Below are 21,689 nucleotides of genomic sequence, written 5' to 3'. Positions count from 1 at the left end.
GCGGTGGGACTGCGTAGTGAGCGTCGGCCAGCAGGGACATGGGGCGGGCTACTGGCCGATGCGCGCAGGGACCTGCTGGCCGCTGTGGCGACAGCCGGCTCGCAGTTCCCGTCACTCCTCGCCCTGCTTTTCCCCGGCGCCCCGCCTTCGTAGCACAAAGCGAAGGAAAGGGGCCGAGCCGAGGTTGGGCCCGCCCTCATACCGCTCCCCGATTGGCTGCTACAGCTGTCCGTCCAGAATCTTTTTTTTTTTTTTTTGATGGAGGAGGGGGTGCCTCCCAGTCTGCCCCAGATCACGTTTGCCACCGGCAGCCAACCAGTCAGGCCCAAGTCGGCGGGCAACAAGCGATTGGGGACGAGAGAGCTCGGCTCCCCAGTTCCCCCGTCCAGGTCCCCCCCCCGCCGGGCCCGAGACGGTATATCCTGCTCTCCCCGGTCACCTCCCACTCGTGGAAGCGGAGCTGCGGCCTCGCTGTAACGCAGAAACGAAATGTAGCCAGCCGGGTGTCGCGGCTGGACGCTCGCCTTGGCTGGGGGTGTGGGGGGGCACGCGGGGGGCCGAGGAGGACTGCCAAGGAAGAGGAGTGATGAGAAGAGGGGGAACCCTGCACCCCCCGAGACCACGGGCCCCTGCTGCCACTCACCAGGCGCCCCCCTTCCTCCCAAGCGAGGGGCAGGTCAGTGCTGTTGGGTCTGGGGACCGGGGTAGGTAGCGGAGGGCGGGAGTGTTGGCGCGTAGCGCATTTGCTGAGTATGAGTCCTGGAGAGACGTCCGAGGCCACCCAGTTACTTCTCCTCCTCCTTAGGGTTGGGGGATACCAAAACGAGTCTTTTTTTGTCCCCTTCTGGGAGGAGGGTATGGGGCGTCTCTGGGCCTGAGGCCCGTCCCAAGTCTCCTTACTGTAGGAGTGGGTGAGGGACCGGCTGCTTCTCCCGCAAGCCCCCCTTTCAGGTTAAGTGGCCTGCCAGGAAACCAGGAGGGGGCGGGGGTGTCAGGTTTTAGCGAACTCAGAAACTTTTCTGGCATGGGCCAGTGAACTCAGAGGTTTCTCCTGGCCCTCTAGTGAAGATCTTTGAAAGGACCCCAGTACACTGATTGGAAAAGGGGTCTTGGTGGTGACTGAATTGATAGGAAGAGAAAATAATTCCCTTGGACCTGTTCCTGGGGTTTGATTCAGCCTTTCCCCAACTGGAGTTGACTAAGTGTAAGTGTGTGGAATACTTAAGGGCCTGTTCATCCTACCTGTGGGAACCCTCTTTCAATTTATTTTTTATTTGTGAGAGTCATTCTGATGAAATGAAATAGGGTGAAATCAAGGCCCAGGGATCCCTTTAGGCAAAGAAAAGAAGGACCATGACAGCCAAAGACATGATTTAGGAGCAAGTGCATATTAGCTTATGGTGCTTGGGTTTTGGCTTCTTTGCTTTTCTTTTTATTTTCTATTGATATTTTGGGGGGGGTTGTTTTCGTTTTTAGGAATTACACTCTATCAGACTCACTGATTCTGATCTGGAGAACAGGGGGGATCCTAGATTACTGAAATATATGAATAATAATGAAGAATAGTTTTACCCTCTCTCCCTTCAAATGAAGATAACTGCCTTGTCTTGTCTGACAAGCTCACAGGGCCAAACACAGGGAAGAGAAGCAGAGACAGAAGCCTGGACCAGAGTCAGCGTCTGAGCTTTTTGTAACACTGTTGACTCTCAAGGGCAGGAGTGGGTAGGCCTCTGGCTCTTGGCCTTGGTTTGGCAGGCTTGCCCCACTGCCCAGGGAGTCCTCCCTGTTTCGTTGTGTTTTTTCCCCTTAGGGACTGTAGCGTTTGGTGGTCTGAGGGCTTTACTCTGATCAGTGTCCTGTCTTACCGTTGCTGTCTTGTGATGGTAAACAGTAACCTTCTGTAGCGGGGTGTCTGTGTAGGAAGTTTACAACTGAATTTGCAATTTTCCCATGGAGAGAGAGATCACACTTAAATAATCCTGAATCTTGTTGGAATTCAAAAGGGATCTCCCTGAGGACACCCCTGCCCACCCCAGGCTGCTGAGAAGACTAGGTCTTCCACACAGTCTTCCTGAGGCAGTGGGTGAGTGGTTGGGAGGACGGTGGGAGTAGCACCTGCTGGGCCTCTGGATATAACCGAGCAGGAACAAGTAATTTTAGTGGAAAGAGAAAGGCAAATAGCAAACTCTACTGCCTTGGGGGAGAATTCTGCCAGTATGTGCTGTTCTCTCCTGTATCATAACACATTCTCTCTCTCTCTCTCTCTTTCTCTCTCTCTCTCTCTCTCTCTCTCTCTCTCTCTCTCTCTCTTTCTTCTTTTTTTTTTTTCTCTTCTTCTTCCCACATAAGGTGTTCCATACAGATTCTCGTGACTTTAAGGACCAGGCAACTGGGGAGACACAAAGTCTTCCCAGGAAGGGAGGAAATCTCTGGAAGAGAGGGGAAAGACAGCAGACACTGCCCTGGGACCACCGGAGCCTGAGGTGCTGTGGGAAGCCGAAGGCACCGAGCAGGAGGAGCAGGAAGGAGTCCCAGCCCCAGGTGGAGGCTGTGTTCTGAAAGATCTGAACTTGGTCTACTTTTTACGAGAGAGGGGCTGCCTCCGGAGGCACTGCAGCCTTGGGCTGGGTCCTTCTCTGGATGCCCCCTTCCCTGAGGAGCTTGCCGCTGAGAACCAAAGAAGATAAGAGGTCAGACAGACTTCCCCCAGGCAAGAGGCCCGTTGGCTGGAGGCAGGCATCTGCACCCCTAGTGGTGGGCTGCTGAACCTGGTGAGGAGTTTCTTGCTCCCCTCCAGAACCCGGCTCCAGTGCTTCATGGGGCTGCCTGTTGGTGGATCAGTTTTTGCAGTGCCTGGTAGCAGCAGAGAGCCGTGGGAAGAGGACCCGCGGCACCCAAGCCTGGGTTCCCCCCAAGACTAAGATCTTTCCTGAGTTAGGGAGAGAAAAGCAGGAAAAAAAAAAAAAAGAAAGTTCCCCCCTCCTCTCCTCCCTGCCCGTCATGTCCTCTAAGCCGGAGCCGAAGGACGTCCACCAACTGAATGGGACTGGCCCCACTCCCTCTCCCTGCTCTTCAGATGGCCCCGGGCGAGATCCCTTGGCCGGGACCTCAGAGTTCCTGGGGCCTGATGGGGCTGGGGTGGAGGTGGTGGTGATTGAGTCTCGTGCCAATGCCAAGGGGATTCGGGAAGAGGACGCCCTGTTGGAGAACGGCAGCCAAAGCAATGAAAGTGACGACGTCAGCACGGACCGCGGCCCTGCACCACCCTCCCCACTCAAGGAGACCTCCTTTTCCATCGGGCTGCAAGTGCTGTTCCCCTTCCTCCTGGCAGGCTTCGGGACTGTGGCTGCTGGCATGGTGCTGGACATTGTGCAGGTAAGGTCTGAGCAGGGTGACTCCTTGGGAAACTACAACTCTTGGAACTTCCTCTCTGCCTCCCTGTCAGAAGCATCTGCTGCTTCCTAGAATACTATTTCCCTTTGGATCACATCCTCAGTTTCTTCTTGGTCTCATTACTTTCTACAGAAGCTGAGTAGGGTAGTATTGCTTAACAGTAACAGATTTAAGTCCAGAGCTCAGGCTTGGGGAGGGAAGAGAGGACAGACAGGGCTGCTTCCTGAGCCTTCCTGCCAAACCCAGCCCAGTAGGAGACATCTAGCTGGGTCTCCTCCTTGTGCCTTCTTTCCCCTTCACTTGAAGTTTCAAGGATACCCAGGGTAGAAAGCTCGGTTTCAAGTCTCTCCTTTATTCCCCTGCTGGGCAGGAATTTATTCAGCTGCCAAGAGGGTCTCAGATGAAGTGAAAAACTCTTAAAGGCATTTGTGTTGATTATCTTCCTGCAACCTTGGCAGAGTCTCCTTGGGGAATGGGGATGGGCACATGCGCTGTATGCACGATTTGGGGCGTTGGCATAATAAGACCTAAAAGAGCTAATTATGTGCTGCAAATTGGAACACAGTGTAACCAGGCCTGGGCAGAACTGTCTCTCCTCTTTGCTCCTCACCTTGCTGTCATGAACCTGCCCTGGGCAAAGAGGGCTATTTATGAGGGTATTGGGTAGAACGAAGCATAAAAGTTGGCAAGACCTGGAAGCTGAGAGCCGGTGACTGCTTAGCTCATTGTGAATTGGGACTTACCCTAAAACCCTAGGTCAGAGAGATAAAGTTGCATTTCTGGGTAAAAGTTTTTGAAGCACAGTATGAAGGTACCCTTTTAATTTTTTATTTGGGGACAGTCTCAATAAGTTGCTCAGGGCCTCACTAAATTGCTGAGACCAACCTCAAATTTGTGATTCTCCTGCCTCAGCCTCCTGAGCCACTGGGATTACAGGTGTGAGCCACCATGCCCTGCAGGTGCTAGGTTTATCTAATTCAATCAACAATGTGTTTCAAGTTCCTGCCAAGTTCTGGGCTCTGTCCTAGGTACTCAAAATAAGGAAGCAGGAGGAGATCTGGCCTGTGCCTGTTGGGACATCCCCACCAAGGTCCCCACCCACCCACCTGCCCGTATTTCCTGACATACTCCCAGAGGAACACAAAGCTCAGCATCACTTCCCCGTGCCAAGTCAGTACTACAAACCATGCATGTAGTGATGCAGTGACTGCTGGTAGAGTTCACCCTATGTCCCAGGGTACTGAATGTGGTTGGTTCTAGGTGATTCCTCCAGTACTGTCCACATAGCCCTTGAGCCCTTCAGGAGAACCCTGAACATTTGGTTATTAATGAGAATGGTGTTTGTGTCAAAATGCCCCATACTGCCTCCCCTCTCCCCAAACCTGTTTTCATGAGAATAGTTTCTACATGGAAGTTAGGCAGCTAGTGCCTATTGGGACATCCCCAATAGGCACTCATAGGGCATCGAGGAAGGGAAGGAGAAAGAGAAGAAATGAGCTAGCACTGAGTTTCTCCACCATTTCCATCCCTTTCCTATGGCCTTGGTCTCATTCTTTCAGGTTTGGGGCTAGTTGGTGTCTGTATAAGGGGTATGAGACTGGGAGTGCTGGCCTAGCATGCAGAAGGCCCCAAGTTTGATCCCCAGCACCACAAAAAGAAAGAAAAGGGGGGCGTGGCGAATCAGGATCCAATGGTGAACTCAGAAGGTTGTTTTATTTTCTGGATAATTACAGTAAAGCATTTGGGGGACTTTTCTATAGTCCCATGAGGTAGAAATCATAATCACCTCTATTTTATAGATAGAAAAACTATGGCTTAAAATGATTAGGTAACTACCATTGGTCCCCAGAACCTGTGTCACTAACATCTGAGACCTTCAGCATGGCCGTGGTTTGCCAGTCAGTTAAGCCTGCAGTCTTTATCTTCCCCTGAAGAACAAAGTTATTGGAATCTGGAACAATGGAGCTAGCTTCTGAAGGGAACAAGAACAAAAGTTCTTAGGAGTAGGGAGGGATCCATCAACCACCTATCCTACACTACACAGCAGAGGATTCTGGAGCCTCTGAATCTGGCCTTACACCTGTCAGCCTGAGACATTGAGAGGCCTTTAATGCTGCCTGATGTGCCCCCAGAGGGCCACCATTTTCCCTCAGAGTAGCATTTCACATACCTCACCCAGAGGGTCCAGTTGGTGTGGATGACAATGGCTGGTTTGTCCTTGTCCCCCTCCCCCAGCCTTCCCACTACAGCTGAGCTGGAGCAGGCCCTGCAGATGAGTGCTGCAAGATCACAGGAGGGGGTGAGTGCATAAGGTCAGAGCATGGGACTATAGGAAGATTCTGATTCCACCTCCAGGGGAACAAAAGGGGAGACTGAAGATCTCAGACACAGAATGATTTCTAAGAATTCACACCTGTGTTCCCCCTTCATACACTAAGATGGCTGTCACTGAGACAGCCTGAAAGTATCTAAGAGACCCATCTGGAGGAGGTGGCTATAGAGGATCCCAAAGTCACAGAGCAACAGATAGAAGTCTGTGTGGGCCCTGGTTCAGATGCCTCCTTGGTCCAGGGTCCCCCGTGCTGCTGAAGACCCAGTCTCTTCCTGGAAGGCCTCCTCTTACTGACCCTCTGGTCTGCTCCGTGTGTGCGAAGCAGCCTCTGCAGTGAATGTGGAGCTCATGTACCAGCCAGAGTAGAAAAAGGTTAAGTGGACTGCAGTTCCCTCCACCTTGACCACTGTAGCCAGAAATTCCTGCAGCATTTGGAAGGGAAGCAGACTTGGGCCCAGTGTTGGCTTCAGAAGGGGATTATATAGGGAATTTCAGGCTGCCAGTGCTTTATGATCCTCCCCCAAGTTTGGTCCTAGGCTGCATCCCACTCCCTTTTCCTGTCAGCCTTTGTGGGGATGGAGATGGCAGGAGGTGGTGTGCAACCTCCACTAGGATTTTCAGCTAGGTTAGGATGGGGAACTCCCAGGACCTTATTTTAACTCCTCTTTTTGCAAAGGATCCCAAGAAAAGTAGATAGACACCTGCCCCAATATCTTCTCCTCTGTGTCTACCAAAGAGTCTACAGAGATGAGAATGGATGGCTGTGTAGCCTCAGGGAAGAGTGGGGAGCAGTTCTCCAGCAGCTGGCCTCATGGCTGCCACTGTTCCTGGGCAGGACACTCAGATCCCATCTTCCTTGACCACCCTTCTGCATTTGCCTGTTTTGGGGACCCCCATTTGCTTTTCTCACTTTTGAACATACTATTTGCCTGGGTGTTACCCTGAGTCCCTTCTGTTCAGACACCTCAAGGATTCCTCTGGGACATGTTCCAGACCTATGGAGGCAGGGATACTATAATTTGACCTCAAACCCAGGCCTCACCTTGAAAGGTCAGCTCCAGCTCAAATCTCTCAGGTTCTTGTGCAGCCTGGCACCTAGAGCTTGAATCTAAGAATTCAAGTCTTCTTAATGTCTGAATTCCATCTCTTCCTGGCTCGGACTTTCCTCCTTGCTGCTACCCTCGTGGAGCAGAAGACTTAGGCCAGAAAGCTTGAAGACAGCTGGGGGTGGATGTGTGAGCCTGGATGGGGCAGAAGAGGCAGGTTTGATGTATAAAGAAGAGGTACTGGCAGGGCCACTGAGGTTCAGGACTTAGGGTGATTGCTCAGAATCAGGATTAGTTTTGAGTGTGGGAAGAACAGTCTCATCCTCCACTTCTAAAACATCAAGGAGTGATGAGCCTTCCATACCAAGGAGAGAGAGAAGGGAAGGGGGCTGTGCTTCTGAAAAGCAGTGAAAATCCATAGATGCTCCCCCTGCCCCTAAGCCAGAGCAGAGCTTCCTGGACCCTTTTTCATCCCCAGCAGAGCAGGAAAGTGTAGGTGGCAGCTTGGCTAACTGCTTTGACTTCAGGGGCAGACACACTCCCAGCCAAAATGAACAGGAAGGGCCCGAATTAGGCCAAAGGAGGAAGAAGAGCTACTCACTGTCTGTCCCTGCCACATCCTACCCACTCCTAACCCCAGGACACCCTGCTTCCTAGGCTGGTTCCACATCACCAGCCTCTCAGCCACTCTTCCCAGAGCCCTGCGCATGCCTACATGTCACAGCCTCCCTGTCTGAACTGCATCTTTGAGAGGGTTTTGTGGGTGAAGAATGTATGTGTGTAGGAACTGACTGTTCTGACCCAAGTGCCAACTTTGCTGGGCCAGGGGTCAGGTAGTGAGTTCCAGGCTGCTTCATAGGGGCTATTCTTGTGGCTGCTTGTTCTCCTTACATGTCTCAGCCTATCCCTCCTAAAACCCCATTCCTTCTAGATGTTTCTATAATTTAAAAAAAGGGTACATGTTTGCCAGGAAGTGAAAAGATTTGGGGATGCTTAGAATGGTAACCAGAAAGGCTTCACTGAACTGTACACATTTCTTTTCTTAAAATAAGGCAAGTAGGGACTGGAAGTATAGCTCAGTGATAGAGCGCTTGCCTAACATGTGGGAAGCACTGGGTTCGATCCTCAGCACCACATAAAAATAAGTAAAATAAAGGTATTGTGTCCATCTACAACTAAAAATATATTTTAAAAAATAAAGACCAGTAATAATTTCTTACAAACAATTCAGAAAATACAACTTGCATACACCTGAAGTATCTCCCCCCAGGCTTTTTACCCCACCAGCCCATACCCACTGCACCCACCTAACTGGGAAGCTCAGCTGTGCATGGAGCTGGCATCGTGGAAGCAGACAGGGCAGATGTTTGGGGGCAAGGATACGAGATGAGGCTGTGCTTTGAAAGCTCGCAGTCAGCACCCTCGTCAGGGGAGGGGCAAGGAGGTGAACCCTTCCCCCTTCTGGAATTGTTGTCCAGTTTGGGAAGAAGGAGCCAGTAAAACTAAATGAGGTCAGGACTACAGGGAGCTGGGACCCCAGTGGTGTGCACCGGCCATGTCCAAGAGTAACAGTCCCTGAGCTCCTTCAGGCTGATGGGGCTCACTGGGGCTGCCTCCGAGGTGAGAAGGGATTCACATCCTTGCAGTGTTTGGAAGGGACCACCTCTTCAAGGGGCTGCCTGGAAGCTCAGGAGCTGCTGTTGAGGTGGGAGGTGCTTCCTCCACCTCCGTCATCCTCAGAGAGGGGCTTCCCTGAGGAGAGTCCTGGGTCCTTTCAAAGTATAAGAAGAATCCTAGGGTCTACAAGACAAGTGTGTGCTCTGACGCGGATGCCATGAGCCCTTCCCCAGGTTCCTGTTCTGGCCCCCAACATCCGCACACTGAACTGTGATGAGAAAAAAGAGATCCCAAAAAGAAAAGAGCTCTTTGCATTATAGGACTGCCCAGTGTCCAGCCTCCTCTAGTCCCTTTCCCTGCCCCCAGCCCCCTCTGATAGTCTTAACTCATTTTTAAAAATTTATTATTATTGTGGTTAAGAAAAAAAACACATGAGGGCTGGGGTTGTGTCTCAGTGGTAGGTCGCTTGACTACCATGCATGAGGCACTGAGTTATATCCTTAGCACCACATAAAAATAAAATAAAGGTATTGTGTCCACCTACAACTAAAAAATATATATATATTTAAAAACACATAAAATTTACTGATTTAACCATTTTGAAGTGTATTAAGTATATTTACAGTGTTTGGAGTGCAACAAATCTCCAGAATGTTCATCTTTCCTAGCTGAAACTCTATATCCATTTAACACTAATTCCTCCCCCACCCACAGCCTTAGGCAACCCAATTTCTGCTTTTCCTTTTAATGAATTTGACTACTTCAGATACCACATATAAGTGGAATCATATAATGTTTGTCTTTGTGCAGTTGACTTGGTTTATAATGTCCTTAAGATTCATCCACAAAGTAGCATCTGACAGGATTTTCTTTCATTTTTAAGTCTGAGTAGTATTCCATAGTGTGTATGTACTGCATTTTGTTGATCCATTCATCTGTTGACAGACACTTGAATGCATCCATGTCTTGGCTGTTGTGAATAATTCTGCTATGAACATGGATGGATGTATCAATATCTCAAGATCCTGCTTTCAATTTTTTTTTTTCCAGCATTGGGGATTCAACCCAGGGACACTGTACCACGGAACTCTGTCCACAGCCCTTTATAATTTTTTTTTTTTTGAGATAGGATTTCACTAAATTGCCAGCTGACCTTGAACTTGTGATCTTCTTGCCTTAGCCTCCAGAGTAGTTGGGATTACAGGCATGAACCATGGTGCCACCTCCCCACCCCCATTTTGTGAAACATTTTGCAATCCCACCAACAGTGCACAAGGATTCCAATCTCCACATCTTGCCAACACTCATTATTTTCTGTTTGTTCGCTTGCTTGCTTTCATAGTAGCCATCCTAGTGGGTGTGGGGTGGTATCTCCATATCTCACTGTGGTTGTGACTTGCAGCTTTGCTCATATTTAACCATAAAGTCATGGTGCTAGAATTGCCCTAGAGACCATCTAATCTGGTTCCTGAATTGAGCGTTTTAGTCAGGAGTTTGAGGTCCTCAGCTGAGATCCCCAGCTGGTCTATGTGAGGGGAGCTAGCATGAGGTCCCTCCCTGGGTCTCCTGTAGAAGACCCCAGGCTCTCAACCAGTGCCCTCACCCATTACAGCACTTCACCTCCAGGCCACGACGCCCAGACCAACCTGCACACATCCACTCGGCCACCTACCGCCCACCAGCTCCTCTCTCTCCAAAACTAGAGGCTTTCCACTCTAAAAATAAATAAAGGAAACCACATTGCCCATTAAGGCCAAGGAGGGGACGAGGGCTGAGGGAGTGCAGAGGTGTAAGAAAGCCCCTAGATGACTAGCATTTAGAGCCGACCCGCACAGTCTGAATTCAGAGCCTGCTCAGGAGCGTCACCATGGCTGAGGCCCAGAGCCCTTGGAGATAGAAACCAAACAAACGCTCTAATCTTCCCAGCCCCATGGAGCCCAGCTTTCCACAGCTGAGACAACACCGCCCAAGGCCGAGGCCAGGGAGAAACTAGACTAAAGGCAAAGGGCTGGACGCGCAATTGGAGCGGGGATCTCAAAGGAGTTCTGGGGTGTAAGCCAGCTTGAGGTGGCTCAGCCATGTGGGTCCCCACCACCTTTTCCCCTTGGCTGCAGAGGAAGTAGAGCCATGCCAGGGGTCACCCCAATCTGGGGACGGGATGGGGATTATGTTATTAGGAAGCTTGCTTTGCTTCCAGGTTCTTGGAGGGAAGGTGCTTGGTGCTGTCTCCCTGCTCACCCCATTTCCTTCCCAAGACCCTGATCCCAACCGTCTGCTCAGCCTCAATGCCAGTCCTTTGGGACGCTGAAATTCCTGAGCTCTGTTTTCACCTCATAGCACTGGGAGGTCTTCCAGAAGGTGACCGAGGTCTTCATCCTGGTGCCTGCACTGCTGGGGCTCAAGGGGAACCTGGAAATGACCCTGGCATCGAGGCTGTCCACTGCAGTGAGTATCCTGGCTGGGAGGAGAAGATTCTGGCCAACACAGAGCCAGAGACTGGGAGAGGGCCACTCTGCCTTCCTGAAGCATAGACTAGGGCGGGAAGGGAGGGCCTGGGCAGGTGTAGGGAGATCCCAGGATGGGAGGTTCCCAGGCTTGGTTTCTGGATGTCCCAGCCATCCCTGGATGCCTGCCCCAACCCCTGCTTTGCAACCTGCCTCGTGACTGTTTGTACAGCTTTGACAGGCGGGCACCATGCTGGTTTCTCAACCCGCACAGGTGGGGGCCTCCTCTGATCTCCAGCCCTGCTCTGCAGCTGGGCAGGAGCAGAGCCAGGCCCTCCCAGCCCCCCTTCCAGCCCATTCCCTTTCCCCCAGGCATCTTGTTCTTTAAGGAAATAGTCAGGGAGGAACTGCTCATCACTTCCACCTCCCATAATCCCTTAGACCAGCTGTGACCATTCAGGGACGAGCCAGATACAGGGCCACAGAGTGGGTGACAATAAAACTCAGGTGGCCACTGATATCCCTGCATGGCCAAGAATCTGGAGAAGGTGGCAGAGAGAAGGGGGCACCAACATAACCCATCCAACATTGTCTACCCTGCTCCTGGCCCATGCTACCCAGTCCTTCCCAAACACTTGCAGCCCCAGTCCTACGCCAGCCACTCACATGTCCTGGGAGTAAGAAAGTGATGCAGCTGCCTCTGGAGCCCCCTTCCCAACCCTCTAAGCTGGGGGGGGGGCTCTTTTTGGTTTTTTTGGAACCAGCAATTGAACTCAGGGGCACTCGACCCCTAAGCCATATCCCCAGCCCTATTTTGTATTTTATTTAGGGTCTCACTGAGTTGCTTAGCACCTCACTTTTTGCTGAGGCTGGCTTTGAACTTGAAATCCTCCTGTCTCAGCTCCCCCAGCTGCTGGGATTATAGGCATGTGCCACAGTGCCTGGCTTGTTTTGTTTTTGCAATACTAGGAGTTGAACACAGGTCTTCACACTTCCTAGGCAAGCACTTTGCCACTGAACTACACCCCACCCCATTTAAAATTTTATTTTGAGAAAGGGTCAAAGTTGCCCAGACTGGCCTTTAATTTGTAATTCTCTTGCCTCAACGTGCCTAGTAGCTGGGATTATAGGTGTGTGCCACTGCAGCCACCTTTGCTTCGCTTTCTAGGACGTTCATGTCCTAGCCCCAGAGTCTTAGGCCACATGCACTGCCTCTTGATTGGATCAGGGGTCTAACACATGGAGCCCCAGGCCTTTTCAAGCCTGAAGCTTCAGCCCTTCATCCTCCTTCTCCCAGGCCAACATTGGACAAATGGACACACCTAAGGAGCTCTGGAGGATGATCACTGGAAACATGGCCCTCATCCAGGTAAGAGAGCCAGCATAGAAGCCAATGAGCTAAGATTCCCCCTGAATCATGAGTCTCTAAAAGACTTAGGTCAGGCCCAGCTGGCTCCTGAGTGAATCTCTAGCACCCTGCAAAGTAACTCTTGGAGCTAAGCAGGAAAATGACCAAGATGGGGAGAGCCGTGGCATCTCCCATTCAGGTGGAGTAGGGGTCTTTAAGTAGGAGCAGTCTCAGGAGTGCTAAAGTGTCCGCTGCCACTGTTGTCCCATCTCCCCAGGAGGCCACGCGGATTCCAGACTAGACATCTTTCCCCTTGAATCCCAGGTCTTGACTCTAGCTGAAGTCTTTGGTTTATTGATCTCTGCCCCCGTTCCCAGAGGAACACTCATTCAGCCAGTAACATGTCCTGGGCTCCTGCAGGGTGCACTGCCCAGTCCTAGTGTCTGGTGTGAAACTAAATAAATAAAGACATCCTTCCAGCATGGGAGGACTGGACAATCCAGTTCAGGCTGCCTCCTGGGACTGCCTAGGGCCAGGAAGAGTCTGCTGAGTGCTCAGTGGCCCTCAGCTAAGCAGCCTCTGCCCACTCCTCTCCTCAGGTGCAGGCCACGGTGGTGGGCTTCCTGGCATCCATCGCAGCCGTTGTGTTTGGCTGGATCCCTGATGGCCACTTCAGCATCCCACATGCCTTCCTGTTGTGTGCCAGCAGTGTAGCCACAGCCTTCATTGCCTCTCTGGTGCTGGGTAAGGAAGGGAAGGGAGTGCAGGAGTAAGGAAGGCTGCCCCAGAGTTGTTGACTATGCCTGGCACCTCCACTCTCTCTTTTCCTTTCTTAGTACCCCTTTATTTCCACTCACCCTGCCTGGCCCACCTCCCCCTCCTCTCCAGGTATGATCATGATTGGAGTCATCATTGGCTCTCGCAAGATTGGGATCAACCCAGACAACGTGGCCACACCCATTGCTGCCAGCCTGGGCGATCTCATCACCTTGGCACTGCTCTCAGGCATCAGCTGGGGACTCTACCTGGAACTGAGTGAGGCTGAGGCCACCGAGAGTGGCTCAGGTGGACTCTCGGGTGGGATTGGGAGATGTGGTCATATATTCTTAATTGCTTGGTTTGAACAGATTCAAATTCATGCAGGCAGCAGAGATAGGAAATAAAGTATCAGAAATATATTCCTGCTTGGTCCTGTGGATCTTGTTTCCCTTAGAGGGATAAAGCAGAAAGGATAAAGGAAGGAACTGAAAGCTGGCATCTTCTTGCTAGCTGAAGAAGTGAATAGGAGATAATAACCTCTGAGATCTAGAGGCCTGGAGTCTGGTCTCTGCCTCTAGTAAATTCAGTGTCAGGGTAGCTCACTACCTTGGTTTCCTCATCTACAAAATGAGCAAGGCTGGTGCTGCTGATCTCTTGGGCTGACAGTGAAGACTAAATGAGGTTGTACAGGTGTTCAGTGTATTATTGCTGGTGATCTGTTGGTCTGTTGGAACATGTGCAGGTTGAGCCTGGGTGGGGGCAGGGAGCAGGGAGCCACAGTGCTCATCCCCTCTGATTTCTGCCCTCTCAGATCACTGGAGATACATCTACCCCCTGGTGTGTGCCTTCTTCGTGGCCCTGTTGCCTGTCTGGGTGGTGCTGGCCCGACGGAGCCCAGCTACAAGAGAGGTGTTGTACTCAGGCTGGGAGCCTGTCATCATTGCCATGGCCATCAGCAGGTAGGCTCAGGCCCTGAGTTTCCACCTACACCCTGCAGTAGACTCCATTGAAACCGCTGGAGAGAAGGGTCTAGGGAGGACTCCAGAAATGCATTCAATAGTACATCAGTCTCACATTTTTCCAGTGTAGCAGACCGGCACCACCTGAACTGGGTTTCATTCCAAAGTAGGGTGTTTTGACCAAGGAAACTGAAAAAGCACCACTGGATTCATGGGCACATATGATGTCATCAGGGCCCCAGGAGAGTCTGTCTCTTGGCTCTGCTCTTCCCAGTGATGGCTTACAGCCCAGGTTTACACTTTGCTAACCCCTCCCAAGTCCAGCAGGAAGAGAGATTCTTTACCCCAACAGTTGCGCAAAGTCCTAGGATAGAGTTTCATTGGGTCTCATCTGGTCACGTGACTATCCCTGAACCAATGGGTGATCAGGAGCTGAGCTATCATTGACACAGTGTCATCTGGACCACAGTGCCTGAATTTGAGAAGGTGGTTCCCTGAGGAGGAGCCTAGTGCTGTTACCAGAAAGGAAAATGAATGCCAAGCAGGCAGAATGAAGAGATCCTCACAGGCAGGCAACCCTGCAGGTGGCTCCTCAAACCAGCTTGGGGGATGGGTTCAGGAAGTGGCTGCCTGACCTGGCACCATCAGCTTGTTCTGGGCTCACTGTGCCAAGTCAGGGTGTTCTGAGCAGCAGCTAGTTCTGGCAAGGGAGGCGAGGACTAAAAGATGAGGAGCTATCATGCTTTCCTTTGTTTCCAAGGCTAGGTGGGTCTGTTCCTTTCATCCCAGAGACCAGGGAAGAACCCTTCAGTGGTCTTGATGTCATTTTGTCTTTGTATCTCTAGTGTGGGAGGCCTCATCTTGGACAAGACCGTCTCAGACCCCAACTTTGCAGGGATGGCTGTCTTCACACCTGTAATCAATGGTGAGGTTTGAGTATCAGCTATCAAGGGGAAGGAGAGGGACAGGGGAAGGGGAGGTAGGGGGTGGATTTCTGTTTTAGTCCAAGTTACAGCAGGCAAGAGAATCCAGCTCAGAGTTTAAGACTATATTGAAGAGACTTCTCACAAGGTAGGGGCAGGGTAAAAGGACCCAAAAGGGATATTGAGGTACCCAGAGACTAGCAACAAAGGGAGAGCCTTCAGGCCTGAAGGCCACGGAGACTAGAGAATCGTGTTGCAGGAGCCCATCAACATGGACAAGCCACTGTCAGAAAGCAGAGAGGGATCCAGAAAGAAATACCTGACCCTTCTTTACCCCACTGCACAAACCCAGGTGGAAGCAGCCAGCAAAGATGGCCAGGGGATCCCTTTGCCACCTCCTCCCAGCCATGTGTCCTGGGACTGCCTATAAATCTGCCATCCAGGACTCAGGGCAAGGCTGAAAAGAGCAAGACTAGGTCAGAATGTGAAGGCAAACAAAGCAACCAGCACAGATCCTGGGGAAAGCACCAGATTTGAATTTGAAGCTCAAAACACTACTTGAAACTGATTACCGAAAGGAATCCAAGCATAAGCACCAGGTGCCCGGGTTTGCTCGGAGCATTAGAGCATACAAGGTGAGGCAGGGCTTGTCCCCTGTGCTGTGTGGGCAGGCAGGTAGGTGCTCACTGTCCTGGTGGAACATCAGGCTCTGAGTCTGCAGATCTGCCTGTTTCCTTGCCATTGCTCTCATAGTCACACTGGGGTCTCTTGGGACCACCACATTGCCATAGCAGGGAGGAACCTAGAAGATCACTGGAACCAGGGGTGTATTCTTCTCTTGAGGACTAGGGACTGGGAAGTGCCTACTGAGGCCTCTACAGATGGACTCAAAAAGTAAGAAGGTTGTTTCTCCCCACCACCCTGAGCCTACGTCCTGTGTGTTCCCTCAGGTGTTGGGGGCAATCTGGTGGCAGTGCAGGCCAGCCGCATCTCCACCTTCCTCCACATGAATGGGATGCCAGGGGAGAACTCTGAGCAAGCTCCTCGCCGCTGCCCCAGCCCTTGTACCACCTTCTTCAGTCCTGGTAACAGCAGATTCATAGTCTGCTGGTCCCATTCCAGCCTTGGAGTTTTTTGGGGGGCGAGGGGTTTATAATCATGTAGTTTGCTTAAGCTGGGGAGGCCCAGGTCCAGGATTCTCCTTTGCTAAACTGCCCTCTGTTCTGGAGGGCAGAGCCCAGGCCAGAAGGTTATCTTTCCTGGGACATCCTAGGAACTGGGGACCACAGGGTGGAGAAATAGAGACAGTCAGCTGTCTGCAGCCTGGGAGTGGTGAGGGTCCTCCTGACCGTGGCCTGGGACCAGAAATTTTCTCCCCACCAACCTCATGCCCGCTCTTCTCTGGTTACAGATGTGAATTCCCGCTCAGCCCGGGTCCTCTTCCTCCTTGTGGTCCCAGGACACCTGGTGTTCCTCTATACTATCAGCTGTATGCAGGGCGGGCACACCACCCTCACACTCATCTTCATCATCTTCTACATGACAGCTGCACTGCTCCAGGTATGGCCCAGCAAGAGCAGGAGTACAAGGAAAGGCCAAGGCTACTCCCTTCCTGGATAGAAAAGGTAGCCCAGTTTGGGCCCATCAGACACCTCCTTCTCTGGCTCTGGGTAGCTGATAAATACTGAACAGAGTTCAGAAGAATAGGCATTGTTTCCAGCAGAATCACTAACATGCTGCATGACTTTGACCTAGTGATTTTACTCTCTGAGCCTCAGCAATGTACATTTTTTAAAAATTGATTTATTATTTTTTATTTGTAGATGGACATATACCTGTATTTTATTTTTTTATATGATATTGAGGATCGAACCCAGTGCCTCACACTGCTAGGCAAATGCACTACCTCTGAGCTACAATCCCAGCCCCCACATTTGCAAATTGAGAGGAAGGGGTGCTCGGCAAGTGTGCTTTGCTACCACCATCACTAGCCTAACCACAGAGTTCCACTTGGAGATCCCTCTGTTTTGCATGCTGGGCTTCATTTAAATAAAAGGCTCCACAGCTTGAAAAAGCAACAAAATCATTGCACTGGGTAGTCCATCTATAGGAGCCCATCTACCCTGCCATTCCATAATACTGTGACACTTTCTATGTAGTGAGTCCCCTTTTGCCAAACCTCCCCACCCCTAACTTTAGAAAGGCTGTGTTAGGAATCTTAGCATGGGCTAGGCTTAGAACCAACCATATGCTGTTTCCCAACAGGAGTACTCAAGTTGCCATGCTCCCTTGCGAGTGGGGTCACATAAAACCCCTAATGGGAAAAGGAGGGTTGGGTGGTTATGCTGAGGGTCTGCAGTGGAGGTTTTCACTTCATTCCTTGGCTGAGATTGGAAGGCAAAGCCCTGGGGCCACTCTTACCTCTGCTCTTTTCTCTAGATCTGTGGAGGGGCAGAATATGACACTTAATCCCCTGTTGAGTTCTCCCTAATCCTTTTGCCGCCTCCTCCCAGTGTGTGTCCTGGGACTGCCTGAAGGCTAGAAGTGAGGACAGCTGCTGCCATTCCCATCCTGGAGCATGTCGCAAGGGCCCCCTGGCTGCATTCTTTATTTGGGACTTTTCTGCAGCTGCTGGAAAGGGTGTGAAGTCATGGGTTCTGGATCTCACCCAGGGTCAGGGCCATAGAGCAAGGCACCTGTGTGCAGTTAAGGGAGAACGTGAAGGGTACTAGAACTGTCACCCCTAGCTTCCTTGACAGAGGACAAGAGAGCAACCAAGTTTGCCTAAAAATAGGTAACAGCTCTGGCTTCTGCCTTCATTAAGAGCTCTGGTCCTGCATCTGAGTCTCTTAGGGCAAAATTTTCATACCACAGTATTTGCAAAGTATAGTTGAGAGTGAAACCTCTCAGATGACTGTCAGGGTTAAGGATCTGACATCATTCCATTCTCACATCAATACAGTCATTTAAGGAACCCACATGTCAAGCACTGTGCAGATGCAGCCTGCCCCACCACAGTATTCTAGACTGAAGTGCATTTTTTTTAATATTTTTTTTAGTTGTAGTTGGACACAATACCTTTATTTCACTTATTTATTTTTATGTGGTGCTGAGGATCGAACCCAGGGTCTCACTCTATTGTCGAGCCACAACCCCAGTCCCACCCCAAGTGCATTTTAAAGTGTGCGTGAATCTCATTAAAATGCAGATTCTCAGCCAGGCACCTTGGTACACTCCTGTAATCTCAGTTTGGGAGGCTGAAATGGTAGGATTTCCAGTTCAAAGCCAGCCTCAGCCAAAGCAACTCAGTGAGACCCTGTCTCTAAATAAAATACAAAATAAGACTGGAAATGTGGCTCAATGGTTGAGTGCCCCTGAGTTCGATCCCGGGCCTACTAGCATGATTCTGATCTTGATCATTCTTAATTATATGTAGTAATAGAAGGTAAGTAAAGGCACTGATAAATCAGAGCAGCAGATAATTCACAGCATTTTGAATTGCAGTGCATCATCTGCTTTATGTTTAGCCATCTTATCCACAGTTCTGTTTTGCTAAAACTAATGTTAAAGTAAACTTGCATTCTTTGAGCCCACAACAGCAGAAGGGGAAGGGTCAGGAGAAAGCCAACTTGGGATGATCAACTGTTACTCAGACAAACATGCCTACAGTGGCCTCAAATGCTATCCGTATGCCACTCTGCCCAGAGGAGAAAACCCTGCAGGAAAAGCTCACTCCACTGCCAGCTTCCTGCCAGGCGCCTGGAGAGGCCAACCTGGCAAGGATTGGAGTGACCCAAGAATGGGCTGACCCAGAATTAGAGGCAAGAGGGCTAAATTCCTGTGTGGGGAAGGACTCGGGTTAGGAAGCCCCTATTTTGGCAAATTTGGGGAGCCGAATGTAATGCTGATGCCGGCTATGGCAGCATCTTACCTTCTAAAAGGCTCTCATCTCGCCTGTTGGTAATTGAGGGTGAAGGAACACAGAGAGGTTGCCACAGTGGGAAATGCACTGTCCCAGCCTAGCCCTTGTGGCTGGCCAAGCCTCGTGATACACTGAATGGGTCCAATTGTGTGGCCTCTGGCTCCCCCTGGAGAGGGGATGGCTATAAGCAGGACCTTCTGTCTCTCCAGGTGCTGATTCTCCTGTACATCGCAGACTGGATGGTGCACTGGATGTGGGGCCGGGGCCTGGACCCAGACAATTTCTCCATACCGTACTTGACTGCTCTGGGGGACCTGCTTGGCACTGGGCTCCTGGCACTCAGCTTCCATGTCCTCTGGCTCATTGGGGACCGAGACACAGATGTTGGGGACTAACTTGGCCACTCAGCCTTTTCCCTCTGCACTTCCTGTTTGAATTTTTTCTTTTGTTTTTCTCTCCCCACCCACCCCCCACTCTCACCTCTTTCTAGGACTTCACTTTGATACCAAATTCTCATTATTTTCAATGGGAATTTTTATACATTGAGCCAAGTTTGGGTAGGAAGAATTCAGGAAGGACAGATGGACTGAGATAAGCAGTACAAGTAGATTTTTGAGACAATCACCAAGTGCAATTTCATGGTGGGTGCCTCCAGGTGAGGTGGATTGGGGCAGGGGGTTTCTGTCTGGAATCTGGGGGTATATGGCTTAGCTTTAGCAACCTCAGTTGTGGCCCTAATGAGAAAACCTTTGTGAGTGGGTTCTGGTTTTCCGGTTATGTTATTTTCTTTCTTTCTTTCTTTCTTTCTTTCTTTCTTTCTTTCTTTCTTTCTTTCTTTCTTTGGTTGAACAGAGGGATAGAACACACACACACACACACACACACAGAAATGGACCAACGTCAAAGCACTGGGCAGGAGACAACTGCTTCAGGCCCCCTGTGATCCCAGCCCTACTCTCTGCCCTCTGGACCTAGGCTCTCCTGCTCTCAGAGAGAGGAAGGTGGACTGACTGTTCAATTTGTGCACGTGCCTATTGCCTGACTGCCTGGTCAACATCACCAACACTCCTTCTAATTGTTTTCCAGATGAATGTCATCCAGGAAGTAATAAGCAGTAGCCTGGTCTCCCTGTGGATCTATGTCTACCCATAGGTTTCCCAAGATCCACATCCTCCCTGGGCCTGGAGGTCTGAGTCTTCATCTCTGTTCAGCCCTCCTCTCTAATTATATCTAAGCACTACCTTCCCCAGAGCTTGCCAAGCGGAGTTCCAAGAATAGGGACAGAGCAAGGATATGTGGAGAATGACTGGGAGGTTGAGGGAAACCAAGGGTGTTTGGTTGCTGCTGTTTCCCCTGAGAACATAATCATGTGGTCACCTTGGCCTCTATTACTTCCTAAAAATCTCTCATGCTTTCATGGTCATGAAGGTCAGTCTCTCTTGGTTCCTGCCCACAATCATTCATTCACTCATTCAACAAATTCCCAGCCTCCCCATGATGAGCTGTTCAGAAAGTATGGTCTGAAACATGTACTTAGCAGTATTTATTGGGTGCCTACTATGTGTTAGGTACTGTGCCAGGCACTGACTAGCCAGTGGTAAGGGAATCACAGCTCTCACCTCACCTCCTTCCCCAGCTTACATAGGTCACCTGTCCCTTTCAATAAGGCAGACAGATTTCCTCATTGTAGGCATTTGCTTCTCCTTCACCACACCAGGCCTTGCCTTGTTCTTCCTAGACTCCAACACTGCAGTGCTGATCAGACCTCAAGCCACCAGTTCCATTACTTAACCAGTGTTTGTATCTCTAAACTACCATCCTTCACTCTCCCTTCTTGTCCCTCTCCTCCCTAATCATCCCAAAGAGGATTTAGAACTAGCAGTACAGACACCAATTGGCTTCTTCTGCTTCTCAGCCTAGCAAAAAAAAAAAAAAAAAAAAAAAAAAACTTGAGAGAAATCCAGAGCCTCTGCCTCTTTCCAGCACATAGCTCCAAACAGCTCAGACAGCTGTCCACACTCACATGTGCCAATCTGGGCATGAGGATGCAGACTTCTTCTGGCCTGTCAGGCTTTTTCCCCGTAAACCCTCTCCTCTGTAACCTAAAGGGCCACCTCCAAGGGAAGAAGGCTAGGCAGTAGGCCTGCTTCTACCAGCACCAGGCCTTACCCTGGGAAATTGCCCCAGACCTCTAGAGACTGTTCTTTCTCTCCCATTTCCTCCCAGGCCACCTTCTGGAATCCTAGATCCTTAGAACTGGAAGGAATCATAGAGGTTATCTAGTTGGAGTTGTGTCCAACAGAGTTCATTAACACCAGCCTGGGCCTGTTTCTGCTCTTCCCTCTGACCTCCTTTCATCTTTTCTTCCACCTCAGTACACACTTGCACACAGACTCTTGTACAGGCACCAAACCCTGAGGCTGTACCCCTGTGATTTTCAGTCACCCCTGCTCCAGCCTCTCATACCTTCCTCATCTCTGGAGCTCAGCCAGGCTGTCCCTGGAGAATCAGTCCTCCTTTGCCCAGAAAGCAGAAAGCAGGTACACCCCCTGCTCTGAGTGTGTGAGCAGAGGAGGACCATGGGGCGAGAGAGAAGGAAAATGAAGTTGACATCAATAGATTTCATTTCTCCCCCTCCCGCCACCTCCCATTGTACCAACTGCATGTACCCTTGGCCTGGCTGCAAGGAGCAATATTGGTTTACTCTTGTATCCTTCAAAAGTTAAAGAACTGTCTTCAGAGAATTATTTATAGTTACTATAACTGAATTGACAAATGTCAACTTAACTGATAAATTATATTTGGTAAAATAAAGAGGACGTTTATTTAAATGGTTCTCATCCTGTGTGTCTCATCAAAAAGAAACTCCAGCCATTTCTTTGGCCCCCTCTGAAGTCAAACCCCTTCCTCACTCAGAAATGGGAAGGGACCGAAGTGCTAATGGAC

General features: G+C 50.5%; 1 protein-coding gene across 2 annotated transcripts; it reads left to right on the top strand.

Annotated features, from left to right (window-relative positions):
- Nucleotides 1-267: 267 nt before the first annotated feature.
- On the top strand, nucleotides 268-21,574 carry Slc41a1 (solute carrier family 41 member 1). 2 transcript variants are annotated; one of them, XM_005329495.5, is made up of 11 exons: nucleotides 268-676; nucleotides 2,350-3,375; nucleotides 10,726-10,833; nucleotides 12,130-12,201; nucleotides 12,780-12,924; nucleotides 13,069-13,245; nucleotides 13,751-13,898; nucleotides 14,744-14,823; nucleotides 15,772-15,906; nucleotides 16,233-16,381; nucleotides 18,953-21,574. In XM_005329495.5, the coding sequence occupies exons 2-11, from the start codon at nucleotides 3,001-3,003 to the stop codon at nucleotides 19,136-19,138; spliced, it is 1,575 nt and encodes a 524-aa protein (XP_005329552.1). In that variant the 5' UTR covers nucleotides 268-676; nucleotides 2,350-3,000; the 3' UTR covers nucleotides 19,139-21,574. The 2 variants fall into 2 exon arrangements, with proteins under 2 accessions (XP_005329552.1, XP_005329553.1); XM_005329496.5 differs by having other exon boundaries at nucleotides 269-676; nucleotides 13,069-13,215.
- The last annotated feature ends 115 nt before the right edge of the window (nucleotides 21,575-21,689 follow it).

Source organism: Ictidomys tridecemlineatus, chromosome 10 (genome assembly GCF_052094955.1).
Source record: "Ictidomys tridecemlineatus isolate mIctTri1 chromosome 10, mIctTri1.hap1, whole genome shotgun sequence".
NCBI classification, from domain to species: Eukaryota; Metazoa; Chordata; class Mammalia; order Rodentia; family Sciuridae; genus Ictidomys; species Ictidomys tridecemlineatus.
This window is presented reverse-complemented; position numbering and strand designations above follow the sequence as displayed.

Bases quoted from the DNA above. Each gene is read 5' to 3' on its own strand.
- Slc41a1 (XM_005329495.5), top strand. From the start codon at position 3,001: ATGTCCTCTAAGCCGGAGCCGAAGGACGTCCACCAACTGAATGGGACT. The intron at 12,202-12,779 runs GTAAGAGAGCCA...TCCTCTCCTCAG, and splicing joins GAAACATGGCCCTCATCCAG to GTGCAGGCCACGGTGGTGGG. The intron at 16,382-18,952 runs GTATGGCCCAGC...CTGTCTCTCCAG, and splicing joins TGACAGCTGCACTGCTCCAG to GTGCTGATTCTCCTGTACAT.